The sequence below is a fragment of the Tachypleus tridentatus genome, chromosome 1 (genome assembly GCF_004210375.1).
Source record: "Tachypleus tridentatus isolate NWPU-2018 chromosome 1, ASM421037v1, whole genome shotgun sequence".
Classification (NCBI taxonomy): Eukaryota; Metazoa; Arthropoda; class Merostomata; order Xiphosura; family Limulidae; genus Tachypleus; species Tachypleus tridentatus.
In genome coordinates, this window is record NC_134825.1 from 131,229,816 (window position 1) to 131,256,937 (window position 27,122).

The following is a 27,122-nucleotide window of genomic DNA, read 5'->3' on the forward strand; positions in this document are numbered from 1 at the left end:
AAAGTAAGGATACATTTTTTAAATTTTAAATAACTCAGTTTTTTAGTTTTCACTTTCTTCTCTCAATACTTTTTGTAGCATTAAAACTCTATATTACCATAGATACTTAGGTTTTGTAAACATCAATCTAATGCTTCTCTTTATAAATTTAAAAACTATTTATGATACTTGCAACACAATGTATCCAATGCTGGCACTACAAAAATATATACATACATATGCTGTCATACCTTCATCACTCCAAAACAGCAGATTAAGATCTTGCATATAACTTGCTGTCTTTAACATTTGTATGTTTTTAGGCCTGAAAATAAAGTTTTTTACATCAGTGAAACCTATTGAAATACACTTTAGGTATGTATTTCTAATTTTATTTCAGTACTGTGAAACATCAGGAACCAAATATTTTAATTATTTGAATAAGTTTCAGTTCTTTCTTAAAGATTTTTTTTATAAATTTTTGAAATTTATAATGAAAATAAATGAATGAACTCACAAAATTTTACATAAAATTAAAAGTTGTTTAAAATTTAACAAAATAATGAATACCATTTATAATCAAGCTACATAAAAATAAAAGTTGTTTACCAAAATAAGCTTTGGTTCCTTTCCTTTATCTGTGATCTGAACTTCAAAAAAATGTGAGGGTGAATGGTATGAAAAGTAAAACAATTTATTTATAATATATTGTTGCAGTATTCATTATTACCTCACACAAGTTTTGTATAAGCATTAAGAACACACTATGTACATACTTAAAACATGTTATATGATGTGTACTGGTCAGGGTAATTTTCTACAAAGTAGTAGTGTTCAAAGTAATGGCAGTAGAAAAGCTTTTTGTTATTCACATTCAACACCCACCACTTAATGTCATTCAATACTCTTTTTATATAATTACTAAATGAGCAGTCATTAACCATCAGTCTTACTGAATTTTGCAAGATCACGAGTCAAAGTGAAAAGTGGATAAAACTCAAGAAATGCCTCTTTATTAGTGCTATGGTTCCTGTTGTAGTAGAAATTTCATCTGAGTTTTTGTATTATTTCAACAGTTATAGATTTCTTTCACTGCATTCTTCATAAGTGTGATAGTGCACTGTCTTAGGTATGAGAGAACACTTGTGTGCCCTCCTCTGCACACACACCATATTTATGTTGTCATAGAAATGTTAACATTTTTCTAAACTGAAAATGTATTTCCAATAACACTTACCTCTGCTAACACTATAGCTATTTCTTAATCTCCAGGGTTTCCACTCTTTGCCCATCTAATAATTGAGAATGCTTGCACCAATTTTTTATACCCCACTCAAATGCCTTAGGCAACTTCTAATTTGCAAATTTCTCCACCAACTTAAAAGTACCTTCTACGTAGAGAATTCCTCTATCAAGGGCAAAATAGTACATGAGTAATCATTACTATAGACCAGTTCCAGTAAGACAGCTGTGTTTCCACAACTCAGAGTTGAAATTCAGGGGTTGTGGTACCCATATCCTATGTTCATGATTGGGCTATTGGACTGCAATGTTATACAAACACATACACTTTGATTGAATCCCAACCTGTAGTCATAGAATGATGTGTTTCACACCATAGCAAACACAACAAGAAAGTAAGCAAACAAACTTATTATTGTTTACAAGCGGTGCTCCAATAATAAGGTAACACCATCCAACAGGTGCCTATATGATCTTATGAAACACCCCATTTCGACTGAGCCTGTTGAAACTTGTAGCAATTATAATAAAAGTGGTTGCTAGTACAAAATTAAAAATAGAAAGTGTACCTGCCTGGTCTAAGAGTATATGATTGAGGAAAATACCTCTGTTTAAAGTCTAACAGATGTGGTCAAAATAGCTACATTGAATTGTTGAAAACCCAAGGAATGCAGGTGATGAGAAGAAGCTTGAACAACTCTGTAGAATCCATAAGGTGCTGATGCAAGACCAAAAAGAAGAGCCTAGAACTGTAGCACCTAACCTTTGTGCACAAACCTGTGAAACCACCAGGAAGATTCTGCTGTGGCAATATAAAGGTAAGTATCAATAACTTCAAACTTAATCATCTAAAGCCCTGGTGCAAAGTACCATTGTAAAGTGAGAAAAGAATCTAAAAATTGGTTGAGTCCAGATAGATCTATGACTGGATGCCAATCTTCTATATTTTTGGGTACTACAAATAACCTGGAATAAAAGCCTGGAAGAATGTGATCAACATCTACTGTCTTTTTGACTAACAATTCTCTTATGGTCTGGGAAGAGAGCTCAACTTGCTGTGAACCTGTTAGATGTAAAGCTGGCTTAGTAAAAGAAGAAATTGGGAAAAACAAGTCTAAATTCTCACTAGTCATTCCCAGATCATTTGCAAAAGCCACTTGAACCCCCAGACAGACACCCTCAGTCTTCATATACGTCACCATCTCATGACAGAATATGTCACAGCTTAGACTGAGAATGATCTCTCCCCTGGATAAAGATCAGATAGCAGAGGTGGAAGGGAAGAAGTCTGTTTGACCTCTGTCGTAGAAATGTTAATTGGGAATTTATACATGCCCATAAAACTTTTTTTGTTGTTGTTAAATAAGATAAAATTATAAATGAAAAATCAACTGTAGAAATGTCTACTTCATTCAAACTCACAACATAATTATTCAAAAACCACAAAACCCCTGTTGATAGAAACCTGTGCCAAATACTTTGTCGAGAAAAAGTGAACATATATGGATGAGGTGTTTCTATACAGTACCTAAACAGAAGACACACTGAAGTCGGTGGAGAAATTTGCAAATTTGAATTTGTCTAAGGCATTCGAGAGGGGTATAAAAACTTGAACACAAGTTTTCAGTGCTTTGATGGACAAAGAGTGGAAATCCTGGAATAGAGAAATAGCTATGGCACTGGTGAATGGTATGTTTTGGAATTCAACAGTTTTTTTATTTGGTATAAGAATGTGGCACAATCTGTGTATGTAGTAAGTGTTAAATTACATCAAATATTATAAATGCTTAAAAAACAACAATAATGGAAGATGGAGAGGGATGTAAACCCTCCAGCAACATCTGTGTTCTGAATTATCATCACATAAATTTTGGTTGAAATTGGCCAGTGACCTAGTAGTAGTTAAAAAATGGATAAACAAATAGATACAAATTTTATATATATCATTATAAACAGTCTCCTCTAAAATGCCTAAAAATGTAAACCAGTTAAAATGACATCTAGATAAGACTGTCATCTTTAATATAACTTTTTAAATGCTTGTTATCTCATCTGGCATGCATATATTTATTGTAACATGTATTACAATATAGATAAATATTCATTTACCTATAAAATTTAGTCACCATTAATTTTGAATTATTACTCTTTCCTAACTGATTATTGTGCTTGAATATGCTGTTAATTCTTCCAATACAGAAAGGTTCAGGAACATCAAGATTTGATCCTTTTACATAATCTGTCTTGCGGTAGTACTCTGGATACATCTCTTCATCCACCTGGAAGAATAGGCAAAGGAATTTTGATTAAATCTTGATACAGTTGTGATTACATATTTTAAAACTGTTAATTTCTTTTTCCAGCAATGCCATTCAAAAGACCATACATAAACACTTGTTTTTATCAAACATTGAGAAGCTCTTATAATAATCATCTCATCAGTTAATACTAATTAGTTAAATCATTTCAAAGCTATGAATGTTATAGGGAAATTGGTGATTTATATCTTTAACTAAAATGAACTTGGTTATGATATACTTTCTTATCAAAACAGAACACTCAAAGCATATCCAACTGTTGTAGTACAAAGAAACCTGTTAGTAAATACTTTGTCAAGAAATGGTGATATTATTATCTGAATAAGGTGCCTATATACATTACCAAGATAGTGGGCACAGTAATGCAAGTAGAGAGTGGCATATGACATACATCAAGGGCAATTACGTGGGGAATAAAAAGACTGCAGCAAGTGAGAAAATTTCAGACAAATGTTTAGATAGGCAAAAGGAAGTTCTGTCAGTGTAGTGTTAGAGGATGTAAGCATATTTTGAAAATATCATTTGTGAAAATATTTAGTTTTCTGGAGATTATACCTTACTGGATCTGTCAAAAAGAAACTGGATTTGAGCCCTTGTGGTCATTCACACAAGGTACCTGATCTCCATGACAACTAAAGATTCTAAAACCTAATATGTGGAAGGACGAGTTTAGTTATTTGTGGTGGTTAAATTATAGAGGCAAGTGACAATGTGAATGTAAAAATGAGATATTTAAATGTATGTATGTATATAAATGAACATTTAATTAGGTAAAGTAAAGTAAACATGTTCAGCAAACAATGTGAAAACAGTTGCAAATTATAAAAAAAAAATCTGTTTTAAAAGACAAACTTTCTATGTTCATGATGCATCTCTCTGGAGCTGACCAAGCAGAAAATTGGATCATAAGAACTGTGAAATATCTTTGTTTCATGTCAATCACAAAACAATTCTTTGGATAAAGAATAAACTAGGACACAATACAACTCTCACATGGAAGTGTCAGTAATTTCTATGATTGAATTCTGTTATAGAAAGTAACACCTAAGATTAATTTTAGCACATGATCTTCACCAGATTTGGTGTGATCAAAATTAGTCTTCAATAATTTAAAATTTTACAGATATTAAATACACACTATAAGAGAGTTTAAAAGAAAGTTTGTATAGAATATTAAAATTTGGTTATCTTTTCAAAAAATTATCTTCAAGTTTTCAAAATGAATCATAAAAGAAAAATACACAAAATGAATTCCTTGCTAACTTACATCTTTCTTTGATATCATCTTAAATCCCTGAGACTTAGACTTGTTTGGGAAGGAAAATGCTTCTGCCAGGAGGTAAACACAGTCACCTACTCTGAAATTCCATGTGTTCCAAGACACAGCTTTATAAAAGATCTTTTTTTCTTGCTCTTCCAGAACCTCCCCGACTTGTGGCATTTCCAACTAAACAAGGTTTTTTATAATCTTGAATATACTTAGTATTTTGCTCATCAAATATAACAGCTAAAAGAGTATTTCATTACCAAAATTGATTTAACTACTTATCACTTAATTAGTTTTTCAAAATTTCTTAAAACATTTTTACCATTTATAAACTTACTAAAATTAGTAAAAACATTATCTGAAACAAAAAGCATCTACAACAATAAAAAACATTATGAAAGCAGAATTATAAATTTATATCAGTGAAAGTATTTTAACACTTTTGATACACAACACTGTTTGAAACATACATAATGTATAAAGTGGTATAGGCAACAAAAATATTTTCTAGAAGAAAGTTTTATTGTAATTTAAATTGCTTTGCCAAACACATTTTTTGTCAATATTTCAAGCAGTTTCCATTTCTTCTTCACCTCATTAACATGTAGAAACAATTCTAAAATATAAATTATGAAAATTTTTTAATGGTTTTACCCTCTGTTTCTTTTTGGAGAAATGTTTTAAACACCAGCATAAACTCTAATTAAATCAATGCAAGTATATAACTGGGACTGGTTTAGTATTACAATTCCACCAACAACCTACCTTTCCAGGCAGAACTAAAAACATCTATTTCCCTGAAACACCTCAAAACAGTATCTTAAACATCTTTTTCAAAGAATTTTCACAAAACTATCAACATAATTTCACAGAAAAGAAATCTAAAAACAAACCTCACACAAAAAGATATTCTATAAACAACTTAAAACAAGGCAACAATATCGAAATTGTAAAAGCAAATAAAGGCAATGCTGTAGTTACAATGAACACAAATGAATACAATAAAAAAATGAACATCTTGTCAGATACAAACAAATTTAAGCTACTAAACACAAATCCAACAAAAACCAGTTAAATAAAACACTACTACAAATGAAAAATAACTAACACAATCTCAGAAAACATTTATTCTTACCTACAAAAGACCGACTCACACACACCACAACTATACGGCACCTCCAAACCTGATTGTCAACTACGACCCATTATATCGACCTATGAATCATTTAACTACAACCTTGGTAAATATATAGAGTGGGTATTTTCTAAATATCTAACATCAGCCAGCTCCTTTTTCAAAAACTCTTAACTTTAAATATATTCTTAATCAAGTAAATCATAAAGACTTAATGGCCAGTTTTGATGTAATCTCCTTCTTCACAGAAGTCCCAACCACTGAAATCTGCAAGATAGCTTTAGAACTTTATATACAAGACCCCAACCCATTGATACACATCCCCAGCAACCAATTAGCAACCCTTATAGAATTCACTACAACCAAAACTAACTTTATGTTCAACAACCAAAACTACCTACAAATAAATGACCAAAGTATGGGGAATCCCATGTCACCAGTTCTAACCAACATTTTTATGACACAGATTGAATCACAAGTGATCAATTCAGCCTTACACCCACCACTATACTGGTACAGGTATGTTGACAATACAATTGCTGAATTCACATCTACAGAACACAGACTTAGTTCTTCAATCACGTTAACTCAATACACCCCAACATTAAGTTCACCTGTGAACAGGAAAAAAACTAACTAAAATCACCCATACTGGATCATAAATTTCCTAGGAATCAGCACATAAAATAAAACAAAATTTGAACATACTAAGAAACCAAATAAACACAGACACAAAAATATACTCACCCAATAAAATTAACGATGAAATCAAAAAAATAAAACAACACTTCATCATCATCAAAAATTTCCTCAAAAAAAACCATAGAAAAAATTATACGCACACACCTAGACCAACAACAAACAAACAACAATAAATCCCAAGATATAACAAACTACAAAACCTTACATTGCTGCATACCATATGTTCCCAACATCAGGGAAAAAATAACCAACATCTGGAAAAAACTTATAACAAAATGCAACATTCCAGTAAACACCAAATTTATTCAAAAACCAGGTACAAAACTCAAGCCCATACTATGTAAAAACTACACTGACAAACATAACACCAACATAATTTATAAAATACAGGGTGTTCAGAAAGTCACTGTGCAGTTTTGTATGTTAACAAATATATAAGTGCACAGTGACTTTCCAAACACCCTGTACAATGCAACAACTGCCACAACTTCTATATTGGAGAAACAAGCAGAAAAATGTAAACCAGTTTCAAAGAACAAAACAAAATACCTTCATACATTTTGAACACTCCAAATCAAATAAACATAACATAATCATAGAAAACATCCAGATATTAAGTAGGGAAACAAATATAAACAAATGCAAAAATCAAAGAAGCCCTACTTATACAGCAACGGAAACCAAAATTAAACCTATATAAAGGAACAACTTTATACCCATACTAATTAATAACCCAACATCAACCTGCAATGCCCCCTACAATCCTCTACCCATTTATACTCTTACCCCTAAGATGTGTCCGTCAACAGTCACCTTCAAACTCTTTCTTAACCTGGAGATAACCTAGGAAGGTTGAAACATTATTCTCTCCTTATTAAAAAAAAAGTGTTAATACCCATGCCACACATTCTGAGATATACTTTTGGTTTAGTATTTAGTTTGTAAATACAACTGAATTAAAAAAGTACTAGTGAACAGAAGACTGAAACACAGCTCTGAATGTTGATCTGAAAATTGCTAGAAAAATACCTAAAAATATATGGTGTTCTGCAGTAAAGAGATATTGGTAAAAAATTAGCATTATAAAGATTGCTCATTTTCAGAATTAGAATGCAATAACTTTTCTTATAGTCAGAAACTGAATGCAGCAAAATAATCTTTTAGTTTTGTGAGATGGTTTTTATTATTTCTTTAGAAAAAAAACATGCTTAGGTCCTAACTTTTGAATTACATAAAACAAATTCTATAAAAACCAAAATACTTGTATGATAGCAACTACTGAAGTACTACAAGCAAATTATTACAAAAAGCAAAGAAAAGATAGGTCCTTAATAGCTATATTATCTTATCTGGATCATCAATCTGACTCATCTCATAAGTGAAGAAACTAAACCTTAGGAAAGTTGTTGAATTAATTGATAATCCTCGGATGCAAATTATTTTGGTAAAAATTACTACCTCACGAAGCCTAGTAATTCTCTTACAGCTGATACACAACTGTCTGACATCTTTAGACTTAGGTATTGTAAGATCTGGAGGATCTTCAAATCGACAAATCTGAGGTTCATACCTGTAATACAAATAATGGTATAATAATTAACATCTTTTAGTAAATTATTACTATAAGTAAATTATTTAAAAGAACATCACAAATGTATTCTGACTCCATAAAATTAAAAGACAAAGCAGTCTGAGACAAACTACAGAATATTTTTGTGTATTAGAGTAGAATGTGTTTAATTCATAAAAGGAAATTTAGTTTGATGCCATAAAAATATATATTTATACCTGTAAAATAGGAATGTGAAAAACTAAGTTCAAAATTCTAAAAGTGAGTCTTGTGGGCAAAAAACAAACACAGCATTGTACAAGCTTTGTGACATGAAAACTTCAAAGGAGAGTCTCACAACCAAGAAATATGAATAACATGAAACAAGCTTTGCAACATGAAAATGTTAAAGGTAAGTCTCAAAAGCAAGAAACATAAACAATGCTGAACTAGCTTTGTAGCTTGAAAATCTTAAAGATGAATCTCATGAATAAGGAACATAAACACAACAATGTACTAATTCTATATAAATTACTGTAATCTCAAAAATTCAATAAGGTTCAGTATACTGACACCTCCAAGCTCTGTAACATAAATAAATAGGTAAGCTTCAAGGATAAAAACCTTACACTATAATAATACACTACAAAAGCTCTGCAGTATAAGAATGATGCAGATGTCTTAAGAACAAGAAGCAATAGCACAGCAAAGTTTCTAGCATGAGAATGATACAGAAGTGTTTCATTAACAAGAAATCTTATGCAACAGTGAAAGCTATTACACCATTAAGTGATGTACGATATGCAAGAAAATCTTTACCACAATAGTGATGATCATACCATAAATGCAGAAATGCCACAAGTCAAAGTATTATATGTTTTTTACACAGCATATGCACCACAAAATTCCTTTGTTGAGAATGGAAGGAGAAACTCTGAGCTTTGCAAATGTTTAAAGCAGCCATGTTTATCTTTTCAATTTACAAAATGTAATCATAACTTCAAAACACTTATTGTTCTGAACAATAACAAAACATCATCCTAGAGATTATCTTAACAACAATGGCTATAACAAATACAAAAAAAGTTCATTATTAAGAATGCTACATACAGTCTAACTCTGAAAAAGTCCATCCACAAAGTAAAATACTCACAGTAAAAACTTAATAAGAGAGTAGTGTTACAATAACATAACAAAAGTTGTATTTTTCAGTTTGGTATCAGAATAAACTGTTAAGTTATAGTAGTTTTGAAGAATGGCATCTTCTTCATCAGAAGCTAAAGAGATTATAATGTACAGATTTTAATAGAATATAAGAAATTTTCCATTGAACAAATGGGGTTTATGTTGTTCAACAAAAAAACTTTTATAATTTTATTGACTCAGTTCATCTGGCAGACCACATGATCTCTTTGTATTCATATAGAAGTCTACAGATTTGATACAACCTTTTAATATACTATGTATATCTTCACAAACTTGGGCAGTCTTTTAGTAAACATCATAAGTCCTTCACATACAAAAAAATCATATTTTGTGATGTATTTTAAATGAACTAAAAAAATTTCCTTCAATACCTCAAGAATTTGATTTGAATTGCCCATGTGCAAAATTATTTTCATGTTAAGATTAATAATACTTTTCTTCATCTCAAACGTCTCAGATTTTATGTGTAATCTCTAAAACCTCTTAAATATATTTCAAATGTTTGTTTTCAGTCAGGCTTTGTGTTCTGTCTACACTATACAATGTTGATCAATTTGACTAACTTAGTAACCACACACACAAAAAACAACAACAAATGAAGTTCATCTAAATTACCCTTTTTATCTTTCTAACATTACTTCAAGTTACAACATGAAACTACTCATGTTTACTCCTAAATAGCTTTAAGCTTGTAACAATATACAACTATTTAAAGTTAAATTTTATCTTTTATTCGCTCTTTTTACCATGGCTAACTACAATTAGCACCATTATAAGTTGTAAATCACTTGCAAAATGTGGAGGTCGCATTACACTAGCCAATTATGTCACCCATGAGCTGTTTTTGTATGTATGCCTCATGAAACAATTTTGTTATATTATTATTTATTTTACCTAATCTAACCTTAACTAACCTAACAAGATCACTATTTTTACATTTTATATACTTTTAAAATAATAAATAAAAAATACACTAGAAAAACAAGAAATAAAGTACTTCGCCAAGAATTTTTTTTCTGCTTTGGTGACACTTAATCATACTTTTTGTACTAATAATAATAATGGACTAAATGTTCTTAAATTAAATAATCCACCAAAGAAAATAGACCAATAACATATAAAATGTAAATAATTTCCCCTAGCTTTCTAACTATGCTACAACAGCTGTTACAAGTTCATTCAAAGCAGTCATCTTTTCCGTGGAAGCAAAGCTTGCATAAGAATGAAACTGATAACTCATCAGCAAACAACATTATACAATATATAATATGACAGATTAAAATCTTAGCTTCCTATTTGTTATAGATGATACAGAATTAAACATACAAAAGAACGATTAACAAAATTTGAAAGATAGGATGTGGCAGGTGAGGGTGGCAAGTGGTCTGATTATCTGTTTAATGGCTCTATAACCAAAAAAAATTGAAGGCTACAAAAGTATGGTTTGTCTGAGCAATGACGATTTTATAGTGAGTAATTTACATTTAATTTCATACTTATCAGAAGAAAATTGGATAAAATAAAGAACAGAAATGCTTAGAGAAAAGGTGTCACAAAAGGGGAAATTCAGGATTTTTTAAAAATATTGCCATACAAAATAAAGTTAAAACTTATATACTATTAAAATATGCATTATTAGCTAACATTCTATGCTATACTAATTGTTATAACATAAAACAAGTAGATTAAAAAAATTTTGAACGTAATTCACTGAAACTTCATTACAAGCCCAGTAAAGGATGCCCATTAGGATAAGGTTAAAACAGATATCCAAGGTAAACAACTTACTAGTTCTATCAATGACATATTTTATTATTTTTAATGACAGTTAGTTCATATTTGTTAAATGGGTAGCTCCAGTAAGATTACTTGAAATGCATAGCATTAACTTTAAAACATCATTATTTCTGTGCCTGTATCTTTTATATAAAAACTCCAGTAATAAGGTCTTAATAGCACAAATGTCTTTCCATATATCAAAGAACTTCTGCACTTTGGATGCTTTGTTGCAAACTCACACTAATAAAATTAGAACTGTCTATTAAAAATAAAAGAAATCTATGGACAATTTTATAGTTAAAAAATGTAGAATTTTACAGAACTTACACTAATTCATGAATCTTATTTTGAAAAAAGTAAAATTTTTTAATGACTCTACAAAATGTTTGCATTTTAATCAAACTGTTCCTTTCTGTTACTGTCACTATATAGAAACTGTTTATAGAAACAAAATTAAACTAAAAATCATGTTTAGTAAGTTTTACCTACATATGATTACCTAAAAATGTTTTACAATAGTTTAATTAAAAATTATATTTTACTAACAAACCATTTTTGATAAAAGAATTTTTTCTTTTCATCATCATGAGCTAGTCCTTCATTTTCTTCATTATGAAAACCACCTAGTGTACACCACTTTTCTGAAACAGGTTTATACATAACCTATAAAATAAAACAAGAATTTCCTTGAAATATAATTTAAAAAAATCTAAAGAACAACCTACATATAATAAATATTAAGTGCAGTTGATACTTAGGATTGAGGAACTTCCTGGGCATTCGGGTTAATTTTCTAACTTACAAATCAACAGATGCTTAGATTAATTATCAATTATCTTTAACGTTTAGTTATTCAAAAATAACAATTTTATGAGAAAAATGGAAGCTGATTTAGCTAGGATTATTACTAGCAAAACAACTTTTCATAAAAGATAGGTTTCAAAGCTAGAGGTCTTAAAGCTCTCTAATTATAAAATTCATAAATATTAGAATGCTACATACAGTTACGACAGAAAGTGTTTGTACCCCTGCGTTGTGAGTAGTTTTTTCCTCATAACTTAAAAAGTGTCACGATTAGGATAATGAAAGTATAGTATATTATAAATATTATACTAATACACATCTACATAACTTTTTATGTAAATTGAATGACAAATAAACTGCTTATAAACAAATAACAAAACATAGGAGGGGCAGAAAGTTTTTGTGCATCTACTTTAATAGTCAATTGTGTAGCCTTTCAGGTGAATTACTTGGTGCAATCTCTCCTCATAGCCCTCCATGATCGTCTGACAGTACTCAACTGGTATTTTCTTCCATTCTTCTTTAGAGAAGGCCTCCAACTATTGCAAGTTTTTAGGATGATGCTGATGAACCCTGGTCTTCAACTCATGCCAAACGTTTTCAGTTGGGTTGAGATCGGGTGACGGAGATGGCCACTCCAGAATGTTTACATGGTTCCTCTGCAACCAGGATTGCACACATTTCAATGTGTGCTTAGGGTCATTGTCGTGCTGGAAGATCCAACAATGCCCAAGCTGCAAGTTCCGAGCATAATTCTTGAAAAAAGTGCCTAATATATCAATGTATTCTTTTTTTTTTCATAATTCCATTGACGTGGTGAAGGCTGTCTACACCAGAAGAGCTGAAGGATCCCAATTGCATGATCGAGCCACCTCCGTGTTTAACTGTAGGGACGATGTTCTTTGGAAGATTTCATTCCCCCTTCTTACGGAAAATATTGCGAACATCGTTGTGGACGAAAAGCTCGATTTTAGTCTCGTCTGACCAAATAATACTCTTCCAATAGGTAAAGGGTTTATCTACATGCTTTCTTGCATACCTCAATCGTGCTACTAAATGAATAGGCTTTACACATGGAGTTCTACGAGGACGATATGCTTTGAACCCAGAAGAGTGTAACATGTTCGTAACTGTAGAGGTGCTTACTTCAATCACAGTTTCCCTTACCAGTTTCTGTATGTCATTACGTGTTAAACAAGGGTTCCTACTAACCTCTCTGAGAACCTTCCTCTTGGTTCTCTCTGGCATTTTGGTGGGGTGTAAACTCATGCAGCATGTTTGTAATCTCTGTGTAAATTGGCACTGGCTGTAAACGTTAACTCTCAAAAAAATATAAAAAAATTTGTTTATATGAATAAGTCTAGGTTAAAATAAACTACATATAAAAGAAAGTGAAAACAGAAACAGGATATCTCAATTTCCACCAACTATGTTTGTTGTTAATTTTTTGATATTCTAATTAGCCTAAACAACATTGTCTCACTAAATGATGTACAATTACTATATTTAAAAATCAAACATACATAATACCTAAATACTAAATAGTTTTACTCAGATTTTCCTACCAAGAAATTTTTTTTTCTACATTTCTATTTTTCTCAATTAAAGTAAAACAAAAAACATGGCTCTGAAGAAACTAGTCAGTTATTCAAGCACTAAGTGTATGCTCTTAACAAAAGAGTACAGACACTTTGCATAAAGTACTTTATTCCCTCAGAAATGTTTCTGCTATACAGCATAAACCATCATGTATACATAGGGTTGTAGTAAGAGATCCGAAAAACAACAAAAAATGTAAAGTGAAAAAAAACATAACTTTACTATTAGGTTCTTAGCCCTATGGCTAGTACCATTAAAATATAAAATCATTGAAAGTTAATAAAATATCATATGTTCATACAAAAATAGTTATTATATGTTTTTGAAATGTGTTAGAAACCTCAAAACACTAACACAAGCAACAGCCTTAATGCCATTTAATTCAATACAAGAACCACAACTCTTTAATGTGTATGTATCAAAAATCCAACTTACTGAATGTTTAACAAATACACAATTTTTACAAATAACGAGATATTACAGAATTATTATGAGAGTAAAAGTAAATCAATACATTGTTTTCCACCTTTTGGCAATTTTAATTAGCTGTCAAATATTTTGTATGTTTATATATACATATATTTACACACATACATACACACTAACCTCACATCTAGAGATGACAAAATCAAGCTGAGAATCTTCACATTCATCCACAACATATAATTCCTGAGGGTCTGATGTCTCTCCTAATACTGTATCTGACCCTCGGCTATATCAAGACATGGTTTGGTTAAAAAAAACTATAAAACTCAAATCTCTCGATCCTTTCCAGAACTACAGAAAACATTCTTATACCAAATAATAAATACATGATCATAAACATAGAAACAAAATATCTGAACAATTATTGTATTAATTCAGTGAAAAACTTCTATATTTAAACTTTATCACTAAAAACACAATATGTCTAAATGACTATAAAACTTACATGTACCAGAATCCATCTGAGTCACGAAAACTAAAGCTTTATCTAAAGTATAAAAGATGAAAATGACAGCAAAACACAAGAAATAAATCTTATATTGTGAATTGTCAAATTCAAAATTTCTTGATAAAAGCTCAAAATAAGCACTTTATATAATAATATTTCAGACACCACTTTCAATCTTAAAATATATATCTAAAAGAATTTAAATGTGATTCAAATGAGGAAAATATTTGCCATGTAACTGAATAAATGGCTTTTGAAAGATAAACTGAATAAAAAATAAAACAAGCTTTCACAAAGACATCTAAAAAAAATTTTGTTATTTCTTCAGCCTGAAAAATAAGAAACAAATTGAGTGGCTGTAAAATAATAATCTTGGGTATTTCTTGGATGACAAAAAAAAAAAAAAATTCAGAACAAATTAAAATGTTTCTCCCCTAGAACAATAAGAAAATCATTTTTCTATCAGAATGTTTTTAATCTTTTTTTCATTTATATATATTGAGAGAGAGAGAGGAGGTGTAGAGTGCTGGGTTTGCAAAAATGCACTGTTGTAAAAAGAGTTAGGGCTATAAAATGTATCAATTAGCACTGAGATACCAAACTCTAACAGATTTGAATCTGTTGCTTTTTTCAATGAAAAGTAACAGAGATGATCAAAAGGTTTAAAAAATTGAGGACTCTTAAGTATATATACAAAGATATTTGCAACAAGAAGCATAAAAAGACTAAAATTTGATTTTGTTTAGCAGGTACTAAAATAGAGGTCATTATAGTACATGTTGACAATTTAATGTTTGGTACCAAGGAACATTCTCTCTCTCTCTCTCTTTTTTTTGTTTTGTTTTTGCATGTAGGAACAAATGATCCTGGAAGTTATAAATAAAAAGAACTGCTCAAAAAATAAGAAAAATTCCTACAGAGTGTTAGGAGTAGAAGTAGGTATGTTGCCCTTTCATGAATTCTCCATCAAGCTAGAATAAATTATTTTCACAGTAAGGTCCAAGAGTTAAATGAAATATTAACAATGTTATGCTTAGAGGTGAGCTATCAGACCCAGAGTACAGTGTTAAGAGTAAGTATAAATTAAATGATAAGAAGCTCTGAGAATAAATAAATTTATATAACAAATTAAGGAAAGTTTGTTTCGTTTTTGGAATTTTGCACAAAGCTACTCAAAGGCTATCTGTGCTAGCCATCCCTAATTTAACAGTGTAAGACCAGAGGGAAGGTAGCTAGTCATCACCACCCACCACCAACTCTTGGGCTACTCTTTTACCAACGAATAGTGGGATTGATCATCACATTATAACGTCCCCACGGCTGAAAGGGCGAGCATGTTTGGCGCGATGGGATGCAAACCCGCGACCCTCAGATTACGAGACACGCGCCTTAACATGCTTGGCCATGCCGGGCCATGAATTAAGGAAAGAGCAGATTGCAAAAAGAGTTTTGGTATAAAAAGTTAAATAATAGTTTCAAAGACAGATCTGTCAGATTTTAAAATAAGCTTGGTTAGTATTATTATAATATTATAGGAGGATTCAGGACTTAAGCTGAAGAAGAAGACTTTAAAACAACAAGAACTATTCAAACATTGATAGATTAGAAGAATACTGATAATAAAAATTAACTTGAATTTGAAGTTACAAGTTACATCATAGCGACATACTTTATTATACATGTTGAATTACAACCTGTTGTGGAAGAAACAGATATTTTAAAACAATACTAGTCGAGGAAAAGAATTTACATGATCTCAATACACTCACCGATTTCAAAGGCAGACAGTTTTTTTTACCCTTTCAGACTAATATTTTTTAAATTCTTGCAGTGGAAATGTAAAATAAAAACTACATAAAATTTAGTACGAATTTAAGTAGTATTTGTTATCAGCTTTAACAAAGAATTTTAATATAATTTCATTTAGTATTTTCATCACTTAGGTTGTGAAAATTTCAAAGTTTTGTTGTAAGACCTTGTTTCAAAAAATACTCTCATCTTACAATATTTAGATTTTTGATCGAAGTTCCATTTTATGTATCCACTTTTAACTTGACTGCTATTTGCTTACATATTAGGCAGAAAAATTCTAAAAATATTGGTAACTTGATCATTTATCTACAGGTCATTGAAACTACACAAAAATGAAAGCTGGAACCTTCTTTTTTATTTTTCTTTAGAAATTGCATTAAAAGGTGTTGGAAAAATTTTAAATATCAATTTTAAATTAATTTTCAGTTCAAAATTATTGAAGTAGAGTTACAATGATTATTATTACTACTTAAATTTTGAAATTTTATATTGAAATATGCTCCACACACATGACAGAGTTAACAGGAAGTTGTTATAAGTAATGTATCACACTGATATCAATGAGAAAATGTCTATTTAATGAAAGAAAGCATACATAGCAGAAAATATTTGAATTTAGTCAGGGGACCTTTTTTATATCTTAACTGTGACCATTGAATTCAAAACAGATAAACAGTGACTTTTAATTATTGTTATACAAAAGTATTCCCCATTCAAAAGGGCACTTCACTAGTGGGTCAAAAAGGGAGAGGGGGTTACAAGTGTGCAGTATTCTAAAAAATAATACTGATTTGTTAGAAAGGGGTTCAGAGGAGAACTACTAGGATAATTCCAATAATGGAAAAGCTAATTATAGTGCAATAGTATGAGATCCTGTAGTTTATTTTTTATTGATAAAAAAGAGTAAGTGGTGATCTTATTGAGGTTTACACAATTATCTGGGGAATCAATAGGACAAAGGCCCCAGGGTTTTTTGTGCTTTATTCTAAATAAAAGAAGACAATTTTAAAAATTGAAAACAGTGGGCTAGACAACAGTTAACACAGTTTTATATTTTACCAGGGTAATTAACTTATGAAATGAGTGGGCTTAAATTTTTACTTTTTCTCAAAAATGGATGTGCAGAAACAACCTTTAAAGATTAAACAGTTTTTGTGTTCCACATATCATTTTATGTTATCAATTAACTTACTAGTAGTAATGCCTTACCGACATCACAGTTTATCAACACAGAAACATTTCTGACATTTTTTATGTGCTTACCAGAACCAGTGTAAATGAAACATCTTGGCTCCACTTGGTGATTCCCACATGTAGACAACACGAGCTATGTACATAGGAGTGCTTGGGTCCTCAGGTGCTACTGATACACTATCACCACATTCAACCTGTAACAAAAAACTTTACAGCAAGAGAGTATACAAAAAATACACATGAGCTGAAATTTACAAAATAAAATTATAACACAAGCAAATTAATTTTAATTCCAGAGTAACTTGCATTTACATTCTTTCAATTTCAAAGAAACATAACAATATTGCCTACTAACCACAGTATTTCCATGTGTACAAATTCAAATTCAATTCACATTCAAGTACACTTGCTATCTCACTTAAGAATTCCTCCCTTATAAGAATCCTTTTTTAATTGGAATGCAATTTCATATATTTTCTTTAAAAGGAATTTTTTTATATAGTGATATAAAAACAATCAGACAACTCTAGATTTTTTACAATAAATAAGCTATTACTGACATATTTTAATGCTTTGCAGGATATTTATGTAAAAACTTCAAAAGTTTTTAATTGTTTTTTATTTCAGATATTCATGCAAAGCTACAAGGGTTATCAGTGCTAGCCATCTCTAATTTTGACATGCAAAAAGGAAGGTAACAAGTCAGCAGCATGCACTGCCAACTCTCAGACTATTCTAACTGAACAGTGAAGTTTGATCATCACAGTGGACTAATACAAAGTTCTTGATTAATAAGTGACAAAAACAAAAAAAATCCAATAAATGGTTTTTCATATATACTAACACATGATATTTCCCTCAACAAAAGCATTTCAGTGACAGGATCAGGATGGAAAATATCTCACAAGTTATCTGATTTTGTGAAACCTATATAGAGATGTAGCAGATGGATATGAGAATTACAATTAAAGCTTCCACATCAAACAAATATTGACTGAGTTATAACTTGCTATATCATTAGCAAAAATCCATAGTTAATAACAGTATTTGTTGTTGTGTAACTAACAGGTCTACTATAGCTTTATTCTCCAGTCATTGCATCTGTTTTTCAGACTGGATTTCAATATATCTTCAGCATACAGTTTCAAGCCATGATGATCATGGTGGGACTGGAACTTTACTACTCCTTTGAGGAATCAGCATCAATCACAATTATTCCCTCAATTACATGTATGTGCAATGTTACAAGATTATTTACTACCTGTGCAGTTATTGTAGGTGTGATCATGAAGGAGTTTTTTTACAGCCATTATGAACCCAATTTCATCTATAAAACCTATATGGCCCTCAAAAATAGGTTTGGTGTGCTAAAAAGAACAGTAGTGATAATAATAATAGTCTCCTGCCATATCAAGAACAAGGTCTTCAACCTCAAACAGACAATGAAGAAAGTATGACTAACTGGATTTGATAAAAAAAGACAGATAAATCAACTTCTGTGTGTGTGACCACTGCAGCCACTCTAAAATCTTATGTTGCTTTAACTGCTTATAACTCCTGACTGAAATGTTACAATGATATTGATTTCATATTTAGATACATCACATTTCAGATTCTCCAACAGTTTATGCAACAGCTCTAAGACATAATTATCAGAATTTTTTTTCACTTGCCCTGCCACCCAAAAACACCAATTCTGATTGAAGGAGAGATCATGTGTTAAAAAAATATATAATTCACCTAGAAAAGAACTGCATTTTCTTAAGAGAAAAGGTATAAGGCTTTTGTTCTATGCTCTAATGTAGCATATTTGATCTATCTATAAATACATGCCCTTTCAACTTGAAGAGAAGGATACAAGTGGTAATTTAGAAAACTGGTTTTGCAGAAGACATGTTAAAGTCTAGTCACTGCTTTACATAGTTCTAAGATGATCAAAAACAGATAGTGTTTTAAAAGAGAATATGATAGTAAGTTAGAAACTGTTTAGAAAATCTAGCCTGTATTTGGGTTTAATTGACAAAATTAAGATTAGTATTGCATCACTTATTCTGTATAATGTTTTGTGTACATGAAATGATAATGTTTCAATAGTCTGTTAGAACAACAAAATGTTAATACAATGATTATTATTAACAATGTTATTATGTTGTTCATACCAATGTATAACCCTGTTCTGTCACACATCTTACAAAAACATTAAATATGTGCTTTGTTTATACACCTATTTCATCACATCATGCAGTCACTAAAGTACTGATGAAGCTACAGCAGGAATACATTGATTTTCAAAATTTTTTTTTTACTTTAAATATCTAGCTATATTTTTTATTTATCCTAAGAAGCTACTTTTTTTTTTCAAAAGGTTCCATAAGGCAGAATAATAAATTATCAATCTTAATTGCAAATCACACAACAATAAAGCCATCTATAATGTCTTAAATTTTAAATAACATGCTTTGAGCTGCAGTTAAAATGAACAAAATCAAATACTCAGATAACCATAAGAAGAAAATTTTACAAGAATGAAACTTAACTAAAATATAGTTTAAGTTAAAAAATACAGAACACAATACAGTTCAAATATAATGTACAGAGTAAATATTTTAAAACTCAATTTTGTTAGCTTTACACATTAATTATATAATAAGTTTCTGTCTTATAAAGCAATTCATATTTCTCATGAAAAATATATATATACACATACTTATAAAAGAAGTGATAAAACAAACTTTGGTATCAGTAGAATTTATTCTTCATAGTAGAGTACTTCTACTCTTCAACCTTCAGTATTTTGCAAAGTCAAACAATTCTGTGTAATCATTTCTTTATGTCTGAGTGAAAGTTTTACTTCTGTAATATTTTCATGGACATGTAAAATGTTTGTTTCTGTTTGTCAAGCAGTTTGTTAAAATACAAAAAAATCCCACCTCTAGAGTATTTTGATTTTCTTAAAAGATGCCATATGCATCTGACAAACACTGATATTATTGAAATTGCATAAAAACAAATAAAAATATAAAAACACTTACAATATCATCATTTATCTTTACGGCCTTGTAGTACTTATTTCCATCTTCTATTTGATACGGCTTGTCAACCCAAGTGATCACAGTCTTAAAAGAAAAAAAGAAACCATACAACTGGGAAGATGCAATTATAATTAAGTACCTCTGTTCAAATACAATGAACAAAGAAACTTCAATAAGTTTACTATAACAGTAATAACTAATCGCAGTGTTTTCAGATCATTCTGTTGATCTCACTGCAATAAAAAAATATTATTCTGTATACAAGAAATATCTCCTGCAAATTTTTATTGTTGCAAAAAGATACTGACAACAGGTTAATTTTGTTTGGTTCTATACTGTTTAAAATGTTGGCACAGAACCAGATAACTTTTGCAATAAGTTATTAAACTAGAATTCCACAATATGCCTATCTTAACTCATACTTCTGATGAGTTAAAGCAAGCATCAGTTCATAAAGTCATCAATAGCACTGTTCCAATAACAAACAGCTGACAGATAAAGTTAAACTATACAGGCAACCTCATTACTAATTTTTTTTTGTAATATTGAATTTGAGTAGCTTGAAAATATTTTTTTATTAAAAATTAAATTAATATTTCATGTTTGAATGCTTGTAGTTAAAACATTTTTCTTCAGAAATGTTTTTTTAAACTACACTAATATGTAAACTAACCTCTAATTTTTTATTGTAAAGATTATTTAAAAACTAATGTTTAGTCTTTCTATTCTTATGTAACACAAGCAGTGATATGTGGATATTTTTCTGAGCCCATTCTCTTGTCATTTGTTTAATAAAATGAACAATACTAATTTTAGAATGAAATTCCTTTTCAATATGAATATGATCTAGAATCATCAGCTCCAAAACACTCAGTATAAAACACACACTAAACTTAATTTAGACACTAATCACCTTGTCATTTTATATTTTCATTCCACCTTGTACCAACATGAACCACATTAATCTAATCCATTTCTATGCCATTTTGTACACATACAAACCATCATATTAATAGTTTTAGTCTACTTCTATGCTACCTTAAACCAATATGAACTATTATGATAATAGTTTATTTATATGCCACTTTCTACCTTCAAGAACCATATGTTAAGTTTAGTCCATTTCTGTGCCACCTTGTACCAAAATCAAGGTTCATACATCTTAGGAAATTTAGATTTCCAAGACTTTTCTAAAACTTTCTATAGCCCTCATTAACTATTTATTCTGTATATGTTATGCAAATGTATATACACATATGACTAAAAATGAAAAGTAATGATAGCATATAAATTATCAATTCTTTAACTTTTCCACCATCTCTGCAATTTCTTCATGCAAAATATTTAATTCTAAATACTTTTCTTTTGTTTTCCTAAAATTATCTGTTTATGCCATGTTGCTTTGTTCTTTGGCTTCGTCCACAACATGATCATAAGCCTCAAGTAAGGATGCTATGTATTTTTCAAATCCTTGGCATCTTGTCTTAAGTTTCATAATATCCTCAAGGATAAGTTTCCTTTTCTGTGTCTTTTCATTCAGTTCAGTCATCTACTTCTGTTACTCAAGATATTGGGTTTATTTCTGTCTAACATTTTGAATAGCAGTAAGCAATTCCTTCAACAAAGGAACTTTCAGAATTCCCCCAACTCACTGTACATAATCATAGATTAAGCATTGACCACAAAAGAAGGCATCCTTCATGTTTTGTAGCATTAATCCTTCATCCACAGAAAAGCCCTTTTAACAGTTGCATGATCATGAGACAGTATCAAAATGAGTTTGAAAATGCACCATAAGGACTCATAATCCAAAGCTCTGTCCATGTGTTTAAACAAAAAAAAGTCAAATGTATAGGTTTGTTGCTCAAAATCCTTGAAGATGCATAAATTTAGCTTCTCATCTTGAGGTAAATACAAGTCGTACTATCTTCTGAATTGAAAAGTTTCAAATTAACAAGAATAGACAATAACATATTAAAAATATGCTTTATCCATAATATCTGAGCTGTATTTTTAGTGGACAGACGACATTAAAAGTGAGTACTTCAATGGACACTTCAATAAACAAATCAAAACAAACTCACTGAAAAAAGGAAACTCTTCTCTTGGAGTTGCCTCCTTTGTGGCAATCAGTACTTTCATGTTTTCTGTTGCTACAAACGTATATCGGCATGCTTAGCTGATTTGATACTTTCTGCACTGCTCAAAACAATTTTCAACAATTTAAATACAGTGTCGGTTTTAGGTAGCACATGCATCACAACCCTTCTCAGAATATTTATGATCACAAACTCAAGATAAAAGATTATGAAAAGCAGTACAAGGTGGTTTGTCTGATACTTTGTTAGAAATGGAAAGATTGATTCAGATATTGAAACATATCTTTGCCATGGAAAATATATCACTTGTTGCAGATTTCACAGTATTAAATACTTAAATTTTCATAACTGTATAAAAGTTTGATTTGGCTTCAACTGTTTTAATGTGTTTACAAATCTGAAATAATTTCAATTGCCCTTTGTACAACAGCTCCATTCTTTTCCCATTGGGTAGAAAAATTTCAGTGCATATATAAGAGACCTAGTAATTTTCTCAGTCTTTCCATCTAGACAGAAAATCTTTGAAAAGGCAGCATAGTGATTTGAGTATTGCTTCTAAATCCCAATCAAAGTTATTGAATGCAGTACAAATAGCCTCATGGACTGTATAGAGACCACATTCCCCAATGTTAATTAAAGATGGTCCAAATTTGTAGTTTTTAACTCTACTTGTTTCTCATGGAGTGATCATTTAACATTTGAACATACCATTCCTATCTACAAAAAATGATAAAGAGTAAACTCTTTTTGTCAGCTGCAAGAAATAGTTTAAGAGATTATTAGTCCATGTATGGCTGAGAGATTCAAAGTCCAGAAATCTAGTCATCAAACAACTGCTTTCTGAGTCAAAGTACAAAGATACCCATCAAGGTAGTCCTTTTGGTTTTTACCATTTGAAAATCTGTTATACAAAACTGCAAAATCTGTATCTTTTTCAAATCTCTTGATACAAGTTTGATTGATACAGGGAGTCAATCCAAAACAAGCCACATATGCACTATTTTTTTTCTCCACAAAAGAACTTGAATATAATTTTACTATCTGGGAACATCTTTTTAAAATGATCATTTGCATTTTTACAAGTTTTGTAAATGTGCCAGCTAATGATGGTCTTCAGAACCCACAAAATCTCAGCTTTTCAATAACTTATTTTGAAACATATGAATCAAATCTACCTGTAATGAATAATTTGCATAAAGTGGTACTGGTACCTAGATGAGGTATTGAAAAATAATACAAGTTTATTAAATTTAAATAACTGATATTTAGTATATTCTCTTTAATATTAAATTTAACTTAGAATTATAATTCCCTTACTTGCTGGACTATGGCATTTTGTTGATTTGTCACAACATTAATCCTAACTGCCGATGTTCTATCTGGTCAGTGTGACTGCTGTTGACGATTGCAATTTATGTACATTAGCCTCACACTTTTACCCCTTCATATGACTTATCAAATCAGTGAAACAAGCATTTTGCCAATGTGCAACCATAATGAGCCATTCCTTGTAATCATTCTCCACAAGCCATATATTGTTAAATATACATACAATCAGCATATTTTATACAAATCAATAACACAGAACATAAATATAATGATGGGAAAAAATATTAAGGGATTGCAATTACATAATTGTTTGAATGGTGAGGCTTAAAAGTGAAAAGCCTCATTCAACCTTGTATTGCAGAAGCAATACGAATTGTTATTCACAAATGTGCATGTGTGGCACATGCTTGTCACTAAGTGAAAACATGGACTCACTTGGATGATCATTGCTATTATTATATGATGCAATCATCAAATGAACAAATTATGGAAAACACTATTTTATAATAGTGACAGAAGAAAATTTTCACTTTCCATGACTTTTAAATATTTCTTTTGAAATAAAGGACTTAAGATTTAGATAATATAAAACAAGGAATCATAAAATATACATCATAATGTTAATATCATTCATATACATTGATTGTAAAGATGTTTAATTAAGCTTTGAATGTAGCACAGAGACTTACACAGAAAAATGTTAAAGTGTTACCTGTACTGAATGGGTTAATAGTTTAGTCTACTGTTTACACTATATTGCACCAATATGTTTAGTTCATTTATATGCCACTTGCATAAACCATTACATTAACAGTTTAATCCAATTATATGCCATCCTGTACCAATATGAATCATTCTGTTAATAGTTTAGTTCATTTCTATGTCACTGTAACAAGAAAAAGTATTACATTAATAGTTTATTCCAATTATATACCATCCTATATCAACACAAACCATTATTTTAATACTTTAGTCCACTTCTGTACAACCTTGTTTGTCCATCATGCACTTACATACTTTACAGAAATATTTTTTTCAGGATTATAGAAAAAAATTACAAATTACAAGAATAAAAATTCGTTCAAAGTTACAAAATGCAGATTAGAATTTTACAACTTTTTAACATCAAAACCAAAGCTTTATTCAATAATATGAACTTATTGGTTAAAATTAGTAAATTTTATTCATGCATTTATTGATTCCTAACCTTCAGAAATTATATATCTAATAACTTGGCCCATGCTTGTAATATATTTTCTCAGCCTATTCTGTAGCTCAGTATTAAAAATATTCCAAGTGATTATTGAAAAGACATTTCAACAGGAAATTATGTAATGTGGCCAACCACAGATCTTATATTACTAAGTTTACTTTTATCACTAAAGTTTCAGTAAATAACTTGGATACCAAACTATATAATGTGTGTGCAATACTAGAAAAGGTCAGTAGCTTCAAAATTAGAAAGCACCATGGTATAGCCAAGTGTTCATATCTATCTATCCATGTAGACATGCTTGTGTAATGCTGATAATAATAATAATAATAAAGAGAAATATATACTTCATAAAAATTAAAACATAACAGCTTTTAAGTTAATTTAAAAAACATATCAGAAGACTAATTTTCATATCAATCAAGTATTTAATATAAGACATTTAACTAATGTATTTCAAAACTTTTGATTTTGTCAATTAGGTTAACAACTTTCATAAAACAGGAAAGCGTGTTATAAAATAAGTACTACATATTCATCAAGATGAAATGTTGGAAGTTATAAAAGCAGATACAAAAGTAGCTTGAAAATGACAATAGAATAAAACAATTAATAATTTAAATTCTTCTCGTACGTTCAAGAGAGAAAAATTTAAGAAAGTTGAAAATGGAAAAGTCAGCTCAATATTTGAGAAACGTTTACATGTGCTTACACAATTCTATCAACTAATAAAGCAGATATTTTTGTCCATGAAGGAAACTTTTATATGAAAATAAAATGGATAATGTATTAACAAATTACTAACACTATTGCAAAAAGTGCACATGGTTTTACCATATTTTTAAAAGATAGGCTTCAAAACTTAATATTTTAACTTGAAACCACAATCTGCCACCATTTGTTGAGTAACTGCTCATAAAATGTACTGACAGTGACCAGTCCAGATTTTTACACAAATCACACAAAAAAACATTTATTATTGTGTTTCTGGAATTTACGTTTTCACTGTTTCCAGATACGTTTAAATCTTTCAAAAAATAAATTTTTCATGGGATAATAAGAATAACGTTTTATTAATGTTTCATGTCCATTAACTTTCAATGAATGAAAGACGTGTAGAAGTGAAGAAAAATAATTTAACAACAAACTTAAACTTTCTTATTAATCTTAAATTCACAGGCAATGATTTATAAGCACAACAAAGTGGTTTTACTTTGGAGGAAAAAATCTACATGTAGTCTGACTTCTTCCTGAAAACAACAGACCAGTGCTTTGTTGAAATACATAGTACATTTCCCCAAAATAAAACCACTAATTTATGTTTATAAACCATTGTTTTGAAAATTTACTATTTCATTAGATGATGTGCTTCCATAGATTTTTTTATTACTATTGTTCATAAAGTAATGAACATGTGAGATTATATATTAATTTACAACTTTATATTTTTGTGATAGTATTTTAATGTATATAATAAAAACATAATGTAAAACTACCAAAACACTTAAAATTCTATCTCTGAAATCAGGCTAATTAAGCTCAACTCTGATCAACAACAAAGTAGTAAATGACTCTTCACAGTAGCTGTGAAACTTTTAAATTTGTTGATGATGAAGAATGTGGTACAGCTGAGTGAAGTATTCAGGTAAAGAATAAATTTTATTTATTACTTTTATATAAAACAAAAATATCACAAAAAGTTTGAAACATTCACTAAAGTAATAAATATATAAGTTATATTTTTAAAGAAACTTACAAGAAAGTGTGGATTCAGTTACATTATTTTTAACTGATAGTTTCAGTGATCCTCACAGACAATGGCAAAACTGACTTTACGTTTCTTTACTAGCTAGCTTATAAAATATGACAAAAGTCAACATTTTCTTAAAATGAAAATGTATTTCCAATAATACTTTTATCTGCTAATAA

General features: G+C 30.0%; 1 protein-coding gene across 1 annotated transcript in view; it reads right to left on the reverse strand.

The window, feature by feature from the left end:
• LOC143223923 (DNA (cytosine-5)-methyltransferase 1-like) overlaps positions 1-27,122 on the reverse strand; it is a 128,160-nt gene that overhangs the window by 59,540 nt on the left and 41,498 nt on the right. Inside the window, 10 exon segments of the mRNA XM_076452400.1 lie at positions 231-304; positions 589-624; positions 3,331-3,500; positions 4,807-4,986; positions 7,430-7,486; positions 8,102-8,213; positions 11,728-11,840; positions 14,187-14,292; positions 17,590-17,714; positions 20,553-20,636. Of these exon segments, the coding sequence (XP_076308515.1) occupies positions 231-304; positions 589-624; positions 3,331-3,500; positions 4,807-4,986; positions 7,430-7,486; positions 8,102-8,213; positions 11,728-11,840; positions 14,187-14,292; positions 17,590-17,714; positions 20,553-20,636 (1,057 nt within the window).